This window comes from Herpailurus yagouaroundi, unplaced genomic scaffold (genome assembly GCF_014898765.1).
Source record: "Herpailurus yagouaroundi ecotype Mexico unplaced genomic scaffold, PumYag 29, whole genome shotgun sequence".
Classification (NCBI taxonomy): domain Eukaryota; kingdom Metazoa; phylum Chordata; class Mammalia; order Carnivora; family Felidae; genus Herpailurus; species Herpailurus yagouaroundi.
Window position 1 is genome coordinate 75788122 of NW_024412377.1, and position 11228 is coordinate 75799349.

At 37.9% G+C, this 11228-nt stretch overlaps 1 protein-coding gene across 10 annotated transcripts in view; it reads right to left on the reverse strand.

The window, feature by feature from the left end:
* Positions 1 to 275: 275 nt before the first annotated feature.
* MACIR (macrophage immunometabolism regulator) overlaps positions 276 to 11228 on the reverse strand; it is a 16874-nt gene continuing 5921 nt past the window's right edge. For 9 of the 10 annotated variants that reach the window (XM_040447177.1, XM_040447195.1, XM_040447206.1 and 6 more), the window contains exons 2-3: positions 10306 to 10395; positions 276 to 2792 (exon numbers count right to left, since the gene is read on the reverse strand). In XM_040447177.1, the coding sequence (XP_040303111.1) occupies positions 2146 to 2769 (624 nt within the window). In that variant the 5' untranslated portion in view covers positions 2770 to 2792; positions 10306 to 10395 and the 3' untranslated portion in view covers positions 276 to 2145. The remainder of the gene's footprint in view (positions 2793 to 10305; positions 10396 to 11228) is intronic. The other variant, XM_040447258.1, reaches the window with a different exon arrangement.

Below are 11228 nucleotides of genomic sequence, written 5' to 3' on the forward strand. Positions count from 1 at the left end.
GAAAGAGCTACATATTTCTATTTAGCTCAAGAAATTACTTAGGTGCACGAGCAGGGACAGATGTCAAAGGCACCCAGTTGTGTTTCCTTGTGGACTGAATGCATACCATTGCCATGAATATATCCTTTACCCTGAAATACAAATGAGCTACAAAAGTAATTTTTTTTTTTTTTTTTTTACAAAAATGGGGCCTAAAAACAAGTCCTTAGGTGGAATTCTTGAACAGTAACTAGCCTGCTGATGATGGACCTTGTTTAAAGCACCACACAACAATGTGTGTTTACATCACCCTTTTATTTCATAGTTAGAAATAATACAGTTCCACAGGGTAAATCATCAATAAATAACGGTGTTTAATCATTAAACGTAAAAATCCCAACTCTTTGGCATCTGACAGGATTCTATTTCTTGTCAAACTAATGACTGTATAGATATAGTTAATCTTAGTGATCATTCGTCAATACAATATGTTACAAAGGTGCAATTTACTTTAAAATATACAACAGCTGAAAATTTCCAGCCCACCAAGAAATCTGACCAACACAGTCTTAAGATATGGGTCAACTTCCCCAAGGCTCTTTCACATGATTTGCCTCAGTGAAAGTATAATAAATGTTGATTTAAAGAGTTCCTAGGGTTTTCTAATACTTACTCTGCTCTACATAGAGTTAGCCATTCATTCTGGCTAAATAAAAGTCATTATCTGCACCAGGAATGACCCACTCATTAGTAAAAGGTGTTCTTATTTTATAAGCAAGATGGCTGACACCTAAGAAACAGTCTCCAAAATAAAATTTCAAATAAGCAGTTCTATGCTGCCAGAAATGCCAATTCGGTAATAAATTGCACCTTCAAGAGTCAAAAAAGAAAAAAAAAAATAGAAACTTTTACAAAAGGTTAAGTTACATACATTTTCCTCAAAATATATTCAAGAATAGTTGAGCTGTATTTGTTACTAAAGCCAGGGCATTATTTCTTTAGCAACAAATTAAACCAGTGCAATTGACATAAATTGTTAAGTAATCCAGGATTAACCCATTAAAACTGTAGAAGCCCTTTAGGCTCCCACACTAATCCTAGAAACTGAAATTTCAATGAGCTCTTTGAGCTGCACAGAACTAAAACTGGAATGACCCGATGCCATGCTGAATGGTATCACTTCATACTTAGTTTAAGCATTCGATAGTAGAAATCATGAGTCCTTCTATTAAAGTTTCATTCACTTACAGAACATTCAGATGCAAACAGTATTATGCCTATCATCCACAATTAAAAGAATCCTTTCCATTTTAAAGTTCCAGATGAATTTTAACTTAGAAAGTAAGCACTAAGGAAACTTTTTTAACTTATGAAAACTTCATATTGGAAACTTTCTGGAAAAGCTTCCCCCCACCCGTTGTAAAATAAATACTTTGTATCCCAAATTTAATTGTATTAAGACACACTTTAATAATGCTATAAAGAAATATTTTACAGCCATAGAGATCAATAACTTTCCATGCGGAAATAAAAAAATTCATTGCTCAATAGTATTATTGAGACAAGTGAAGAAAGATTATTCTCTTGTCAATCTGAAATGTTAATTTTTTCAGTGCAAAACCAGTTATAAAATCTTTAAACTCAATATTTAAAAATAAAAAGTGGTCCAATTCAGCAATGTTCAAGTTCTAAATTTCGTAAAACAAATCATTACATACATTTTATAGTAAAATACAAGAGATTAGAGAAGTACTTGAGTACTTAAGGATATCAATTTCTAATGAATCATACCAAGTCAGCAACAACCAAGCATATAACATTCCCAATTTGAGTGTCAGAATCATAAAGATGGTATTACTGTACCCGAAGCCTTTTTTCCTAGCTAAAAAGCTATACAGACTAACGGCCAACAATCTGTGTTCTTTGCAGTTGCGTGCTCTAGAATGATTTCCCCCAAAGTACCTGTGATTTCATCCCTGCATTTGAAATCTGATCCAAACAATTTTTCTGTTCCAGGAACGCTGAGCTGATATAACCATCCGTAACATGAAGAGTCCTGTACAGAGTACAACAGTGGGTTTCCCGCCAAGCGCAGGCTGGCCTAGACTGGTCTTTTCCCGCCAAGCACAGGCTGGCCTAGACTGGTCTGCACTCTCTGTAAGTCATTCATGTGTTATTCCTAGCAAACACACGGTCCCCTCTGAGGGTTAGGTGTTGAAGCTGGTACTGGAGCACTTCGGTGTCGGCTGGCTCCTTGATGTTCATTTTATCTAGATTGAGGTAGTCCAGAGATTTGGAGTGAGCCCTCTTACCTTTAAGAAGACAAAGAGGCAGGGGCCCATGGAGGGCCTTGTAAGGTTCATAAGGTAAAGATTTAGTGCACTTGTCTCCCGAGCTGGGCATCCGCCTTCGCCTCCTGCCATTGACCGCCGGAATCTCGTACGGCTGGTAGTACCTACTTCTGGTTTTATACAAACGAGAGGAACGTGCAAGTCCTGCATCCAGCTGCTTGGAGCGCATGGAAGGCACAGCTTCTCCCTTACTCTCTTCACCTCCTGTGCACTTCTGGGCTAACTTCAGGAGTTCCTCACCAGTTGTGAAGCCCACCAGATAGTTAGAGTCCATGTGCAGGATCTGGTAGCCCGACACAGTCCGGCGCATCGGCGAGCACGGCGTGCTGGAACAGCGCGGCTTCTCTGCTTCTGCCTTTCCTGGGGAGCTCGCCTCCGCCACAGGCAAGGGCAGGGTGGCCAGGGTACTTCTGGACTCTCCATTAACATCTACTTCCATCTTAGGCACCAGTCTGCGCACCCCTGAAAGCAAACAGACTCAGATTGTAAAGGTATAAGACACAGAATCCTGGGCCACGCTGATCATTTTAGAAGGCTCAGGGAGCATGAAATAACACTGGCCTGAAGAACAGCCAGTGAACAACCGCCAGATTTTTATCTGTGTCTATAAAGCATTCCAGAGCAGGCATAAAATGACTACTACTTCTCTGCCTTCAAGAACTCAAAGGCAGGTTAAATTGAAGTCTGGAGTACTACTAAAAGGTTCAGACAAGAAGCAAACAGAAAACAATACTTCTCTAAATGAGGCACTCCACACAAATCACACAAAGTTTATTCCTCGATGTGCTATTAAGCAAATCAAATACAGATCTCAACATTAAGCAAATAAAAATACACACAGTTTATTTACCAAGAATCCACTAAACGTTCCCAACCTGAAAATTTAAATCTTTACATTTTCCATCATTTAATTTAAAACAAGCACTCAGCTCCTCACGCCCACAATTTTGTTTTTCAATTGTGTTTAAGGGACTTTTATGAAAGATAAAAAACCTTTCTGCAAAGGTTCCAATCAGACTCAATTTTTCTTTTTAAGATATGGGGAGCCTTCAGGGAAAGTTCCCCAAATGTTGTAAATGTTGTTCCTCCCATACACCCAATGAATTGTTTAGAGCAAACCATTTTGTAGTTTAAAAATAAACCCCAATCCATCAGGTCATTTTTAACAGTGAATTTATATAAAATATCAGATGTACTTTGATTGTTTAATCAGCTATTATTCTGAGAGTTATTTTATTTTGCAATACCTAAAACACCATACTTTTGAATAGTATAAAAAATGGCAGAACAATTCTCAATGAATGCTGGTATTATTCAACACGATTATCACATTACACAGTTTGGAAAACCCTACTGACACCAAGTACCACAAATAATGGCCACGTTTCTAGAAAGCCGCTGATAAATCAAACTTTGGAAAATAAATACTAAGGAAAAGCGAGTGGCCGTGTCATTTCAGAGAAACTTTATTTCTACTTGATCATCAATCAGAAGTAGAAAACACAGTTTTAAGAATCTCAGATGGCTAATCAAAACGATGTCTAAGAGTCAACTATTAAGATGTCAACTTTAAGATGAAAAATTTATTGAAAAATAAATTTATTAAATAATTTTTATAAAATCTCGTTGTAAAACAACCTTTCCCTAATTGAAGCTCTTCCCAAAGTTTGGGTATTCATTTAAAATCCAAGCAATTCTAAAGCTTAATTTAGAAGAAGAATAAAAAAAAAAGAACCTTATTCCCTCATTTACACGCTATACTTTCCTTCATTAGAAAATAAACCAAGACTATGAAGAAGTTCCCAGATACTATCCTGTCCTCACCACAGCCCACATCCATAGCACAACTGAAAACTAACACTAATAAGGATTCCTGAGATACAGCAAACGCCAAAGGGATCCACAGAACTCTACTTACTTCCTGTTCTAAATCTTAGACTATGCATTCCCAAATTTAATTTAATCAAGATACTGTAGCCCTTCAGACCCTCCGGATTTAAAGCGATTGACTTTATTCTGTATTATTAATGTAAAAATAAATTTATATTTGACCGTGTAATTTATAGCTCTGTTAACAGGACAGGAATAGTAGGCGACTATCAGCTACTTTGACATGCACACAAAAACCTGAAGATTTCTTACCTGATCAACTTTAGAGAACCCAAGCCTCGTCAAACCTTATGCTGAATAAACAAATGTTGACCCTAAGCCGAATGACAAACTAAGTTAATACTTTCTTTCTCCCTAATTCTACAGCTCAGAAGAAGCACAAGAAGACAGATTCAAGGCCTCCAACCTACCTAACCTGACAGGCAGCTATAGGCACGAAGTGTTTCTCTGATACTCCATTCTGAAAGATGAGGAGGGTCAGTGAGGCTAAAATAACCCAGGCTACAGAGGAAAGAGAGCACACACCCAGATGGGTACCTCACTCAAGAATGACCCAGGTGATGACACTCCAGCAGTTAGTCCACATTAAGTGACACAATGGTTTAGGTCTCTTCCAAATCTGGTACCCCATGACAGTCCACAGACCTCCACCAGCCACGTTCCTGCATTCTCATTTGGTACATTATAAACTTCCCCAAATCCATGAATTCACACTCCACCCATTCTGATTTGGGTAATAATTCAAACGGAGCTAGGCTGGAAGTCTTTTTTGCCTCTGAAGGATAAAAATTGCTAAATAAGGTAACACACAAAATCACCACAAAGAAGAGCAGGCACAGGCTTCCATGATCAACAGAATCACTTGGAAGTGTGTTCCTATACTAAGCCAATTCTGCTGCATCAAGGCAGACCATCAAGAACTGTGAGACTCTCTAGAGGATGAGGATAAAGGGTGGCAGGATACAAAGGTCTGAGAGTAAAAGGCAGAAATTATCTATTATCTAGAAAATAAGCACCTAGAAAATGAGAAAACTTAAGACAGTGAGTAAAGTGATGTATAAAGGTCAAAATCTGATGGAACATGAAACATGAGGTACGTAACCACCACTGCTTAAGTTTCCAGCAGCCATAACATCACACAAAAATATCACCTGGCCTGGGCAAAACTGCCTAACAGGATCTACAGGCATCTATCTGATAGACAATGATTTCACCCAGATTGTCAAACAAAAGGAACAGATGTGGTTAAAGAGCTCTGGAAATTTCAGCCAAGCAGCCCTGGTGTAAGAAACCTACCGTTATTTTGCTAAGGTAAACAACCCGCTCCCTTGTTAGAAAACACCAACGAACGAGAAAGTCAAAGAAGTAAGCATTTCTAATACACTCTAACAAATATTTAGCCTAGTAACTAAGGTCAATACTCTACGTCAGATTTCTGAATTATAGTCTCACTGTGCTGGAACATAAAAACGCTGTTTGAAATACACATAAAGCTGCAACCTACTCAATCTCTCTTGATGCACAAGTGTAAATTCTGGAGAACTGTGCACGTTTTTGCTACAAAAGCATCAGTATTTCTGCTCCAAACAGTAAGAGAGTCTCAAAACTAACAGCTCTTTTAGGTGGCTTCACTGGTTTCTGCAGTGTGCTGCCAAATTCATGAGAACATCTTCAGACCTTAATATTCACGTAGGAATGAATGTCAATGTTGCAACAACCTGAACTCTTGCAGACCACTTAGTTTTTTTTGTTGTTGTTTTTTTGTTTTTAAAGGATCTTTTTTAATTAATGTATTGCCTTTCTAAAGAGTATCTACTATGCAGCACTAAGGAAGCTAGGTGGCGGCGGGGTTTCAGAAAAGAGAATGCTGGTTGGCAAATATTTTGTTTTTAGCTAGGTGGAATGCTGACTAAGCAGCATGCCTTCCATTCTTCAATGTGACTGAAAGCAAAGTTTTTATGCTATTAAATTCCTTAGAATTTCCTGACTGCATTTGCACACTGGAGCAAGATCCTGGGAGCAGTTAGCAAATCAGCTTCCACAGGCTATCTCTTAAGTGGGTAGAAGTAGTATAGATCACATCTAGTATGTTCTGAAGAAGTCTAAGGTACTTTCTAATTCTGCAATCCTACAGAAAAAAAATAATAAAATAATAATAATAATACACCAGTGACGCTAAAGATGGATGTCCAATATTTCACATTGCAAAATTTCTCACTAAAACCACTCATCAGGAAACATGGCTACCATGACTACAATTGGAGATGGCCTTTGTTTGGCAGAACATGCTTCATATTTTCCCATGAAAAATTTGCTTATAGGTTTGTTATTCTTCATAAACTGCTCATGACTAAGCATTTTGCTTCATATCCTAAAATAAACTGTGCATCATAAACGCATACTGCCAAGGTAAAAGATTACAAGAACTCTTGTAAACACTGCGGGTATGTGCAACAGGCACCCTCTCCCACTGCATCAATAAGAATAAACATGAGGCGGGAAATCAGGCACAATGCTAACTTCTGCACTGCTGAACACTAGAAATCAGAGACCAACAACATCCTTATTGATTCCATTTCCGTATCAAATTGCCTCACAATCTAATCTGTCACAAGGGGACTAACATATACTTATAAAACATGCAAGACCTGACAGTGTTCACGGATGCCATTTATTTCTTTGAAATAGATGAGGATTCAAAATTAGACAACACTAGACAAGGTAACACGTTTTGCTAGAAAAATGTACACAGTGCATACAGTGCATATTTTAAAAACACTAGGTACAGCCTGCAATTATGAATTTTGGTTGCAACTAATGCCAACAGGTACAAACCACAACACACATGTGGGGAACCCAGTACAGCAAGATGAGGACGTTCAAAAGACTGTGGCCTGTCTAGAATCTGTTCAGCTTTGAACACTCCCCAGGAAGTCTAACTTCCTAAGCATGTGGCACAAGGGGACTTAAAAAAATATAACCTAAACACCTTAGCTCCTTAGACCAGCTCTGAAAATAGCTGAGAAGTTTCACAACTGCCACACAAAGAATTCTTTTTGAGAAATACTGCATTCTGGGAATTTTTTTTTTTTTTTTAATCAGGCCTATCAAAAAAAAGTCACCACCAGTAATCAAAAAATTGTTCCATATGTTTGAACCGCTTTTAGTAACACACAGCAATCCCATTTAAAAGAAAACAGATATAACTGTCTAAATATACAGAACAAAAATGTCACCATGTGAACCAAATCCTTTTCAAGAAATGAACCATTTGGAATAAAGCCGGCTCTTGGAAAATGGGGAGTCTCCTAAGCATGACTACTGTCAATCTAGTAATATCTAGAACCACCTAGTTTTAATGCCAGAATGATCTTGGATTGCATGGATGCTGAACTTCTGAAGCCATGAGGGCAGGGGCCTGCCCAGAGTCAGGCAGACATTTCCTGGTTTCCTGTCTCCATCAACTTCATCATGCTGGGCCTGCAGCACATGGTTCCCAAACTTGTACACATGCTAACATCATCCAAGGAGCTTCAAAAAATACTGATGTCTGTGCTCTACCCCAGATCTGTGATTTAATTCATCGGGGGTACAGCCTAGGGTCTGAAGTTTACAAAAGATCTCCAGGAGATTCTACTATGCAGACATGTTCGGGAACTTGTCAGAGAACTTACCTAGTAGGAGAATTTCACTGCCTTTTTTGTTTGTTTGTTTGTTTGTTTGCTTTCAATCAGTGATTATTGTCATATTAGTGGATATCATTTTTGTATGCTTTGAATTGCTAACAACCTATCCCTAAGACCTTTAACTTACTGTTTCTAATCCATTGTGGGCTTAATAATGATCTGCTAACCAACCTTGTTAAAACCGGATATAAAATAAAAATAAATCAGTGCTGAATGAGAAGCAGGCCCCTTCATCTGCACACACTTTGGTACAGTTACTTTAGTTTCTTTTTTTTTAAAAAAAATTTTTTTTTCAACGTTTATTTATTTTTGGGACAGAGAGAGACAGAGCATGAACGGGGGAGGGGCAGAGAGAGAGGGAGACACAGAATCAGAAACAGGCTCCAGGCTCTGAGCCATCAGCCCAGAGCGTGACGCAGGGCTCGAACTCACGGACCGCGAGATCGTGACCTGGCCGAAGTCGGACGCTTAACCGACTGCGCCACCCAGGTGCCCCCAGTTACTTTAGTTTCTTAGCAGCCTCTGTCAGATACAGCTCTTTGGACAACAGTCTGGCAATTACTTGTACAGTTAAATAAGTACTTATTAAAAAACCCACCTACCCAACTTGTAGGCATTTACCTACTAAGAAAAATGAAAATGTATGTTCACGCAAAGACCTGAATGTGAATGTTTTTAACAGTTTCATTCTTAATCACCAAAAACTGGAAACAATCCAAATGTCCATCAACAGGGAAATGGAAAAATAAACTATGGTCCGTCCATACAGTGGAATACCACTCAGCAACAAAAAGGAGCAGACTAGCATTACACAAGTGAAAGTTGCAGACAGAAAATGCTACATACTGTGTGATCCTATTTATAGGACATTCTGGAAAAAAATCAGTGACTACAAAATGCTACAACGGGGGGTGATTAAAATATTCTACATATTGACTGTAGTGGTCTTTCTACAACTGGATACATTTGTCAAAACTCATCAAACTATACAAAAGGGTGAATTTCACTATATATAATTTATATGTCAATAATTCAGACTTTAAAAATAAAAGAAGTCTATCGCATATTTCCAAGTTTTTGACTGTCCTACTTTTAAAATTCTTCACATTATCTAATCTCAGAATCAGAAGGAATCTTAATGGCTGTTACAGTGTGTGTTTGAACACCTTCAATTACAAGTAACTTACTGCCTCTTGAGTTGGTTCATTTCACCTTCTGCAGCTATGCCAGACTGTCCTATCATTTATAAATATATCTATAATTATGTATACATGCATTTGTCTACAGACATGGATCTGGAGAGAAAGATAGAGACAGACAGACACACACATTCCTGTAGCTTCTTCTCACTGCAAGTACTTTCGTGCTTTATTTAAATCAGATGAGTTAATAACCCAGCCACAGTATTTCTTACTCAGTATCCTCTAAAAGTATTTTGTACTTCTTGCTTTCTTTCTCAAAACTGAAAATGTAGTAATGTTTCCATTTTGTCAATGTTTTCAAATGCATTTTCATAAATCTAATAAGCTATATCTACCTAGTGACACCAAAGTGTTGGTTTTCCCCCATCATTCTTTTGAGTCATTCTGCTGCTGACTGCTAATTTGGAAATCACTCATTAGGAAACTAGATTTTTTTCCCCAAGGATTCCCCCCACCCCCCAAGGATTATGATGACTCTAATTCAAACGAAGGACCTACAAAAACATTGCCCAAGCAGAAGGACATACCAAAGCATGAACTCACACTAACACACTTTTTAAAATGCTAAAAGCTATAATGATCATTATTAAATGTTTTTCACCTTCAAAGAGATGGAGTCACATGGACACCTGTGTTGGCACAGATACACAGATGACACACTGAAAAAGAACTAAAAGAAGACAACAGCACTGCATAATTTGAACGAGTTTAAATTCATGGAGTAATAAAAGGAACGTCATACTTGCAGTGAACTGCTACATGACCAAGTGAAAATGATGCTCCATTCAGTCACCTGTTTGCCATTCTTTATGTGGGATAGTATACAACTAGAACTTTTTGCAAATTATTGTGCCAATCCCTAGGGATTCATGTTTTACTAAAATCTCCCTGAAATTAGAGCAACTACCTCTTAACTACTCTATTTTGAAATCTTATTCCATAAAATGTCCTGTATCTTATAGGGAATAAAAAAAAAAAACCTACTCAGTCAATGAAGCAAACACTTCAAGATAGTAACAGTCTCATTCTGCAACAGTAATTTCAGTTCTCATCATGAAAAAATTCGTAATTGTAGTGTACATATTTGCAATGATATACTGACATTTCCTGTTCATTGTTTATGTGGTCCTTAAATTACATTATGATACTATGTTCACACAACTGGTTAACAAACAGAAAAAGCAAAATATAACTCACCAGACTAAATCCCAGAAGATGTCACTGTACAATGTCCAATGAGTCCCAAGGGAACACAGGCATACTATTTTTTCTGCTCTACTCCAGATACTAAACATGGAATATAAAAATAAACCTTTAATATAACAAGTAACACAACTTACAAAGCAATTATAAGAATTCTAACTGCAAAAGAGGATGAAACTAGCAGGAGGTACTAACACCAGGTACAGGTTAGAGAGGACACAATATTAATTCATTTCATTAAAGCAATTTGAGTTTGTTCGGCTAAATTTTAACTTCAAACACTTTATCATGTTTGTTCCTCTGTATTCTGCTGCTGAAATTCCACCTTGAGACTAAGAGCAGCTAACTGGACTAAACACAGAGACACAAAAACTTGGGGGGTTCAAAGTCGATTCCACCACCAATTCGTGTGTTCAAGAGATTCAGAGTATCCTATGGAAAAAGTAACCCTGAGGCTGAGGTCAAAAGAACAGGTCCTAGTCCTGGCCTTGCTAACAACGCTGCCTCTTGACCTTACATCAAGAGCAATTATTTAATATGACGACAGTACCACCCTTCCTCCTCATACAGTTGTTGTATGGATCTAATGAGAGGAGGCAGGTGAACATATTCTGCAAAGTCCTTTATGGATGTGTGATGTTATTGTCATGCAATTAATTTTTGGTGTCTACTCATTTTAGCCACAAAATAGCAACAATTAAAAATCCTTCATAAGACTGCTGCTCTGAAGCAAATAAACGGAAAGGTCTTGGAAAACAATGCCCTTCCTTCCTTCCTTCCTAGCAACAATTTGAAAAACACTTCTTTGGAGTTACCACAGTGCTTAAGGTTTCTAGCATCTCCTATGCGTCTTCCCCCTACCTGGGAAGGTAATGTGTAAGAGAATGTATCTTCACCTCTTACCTGACTAGTTAATT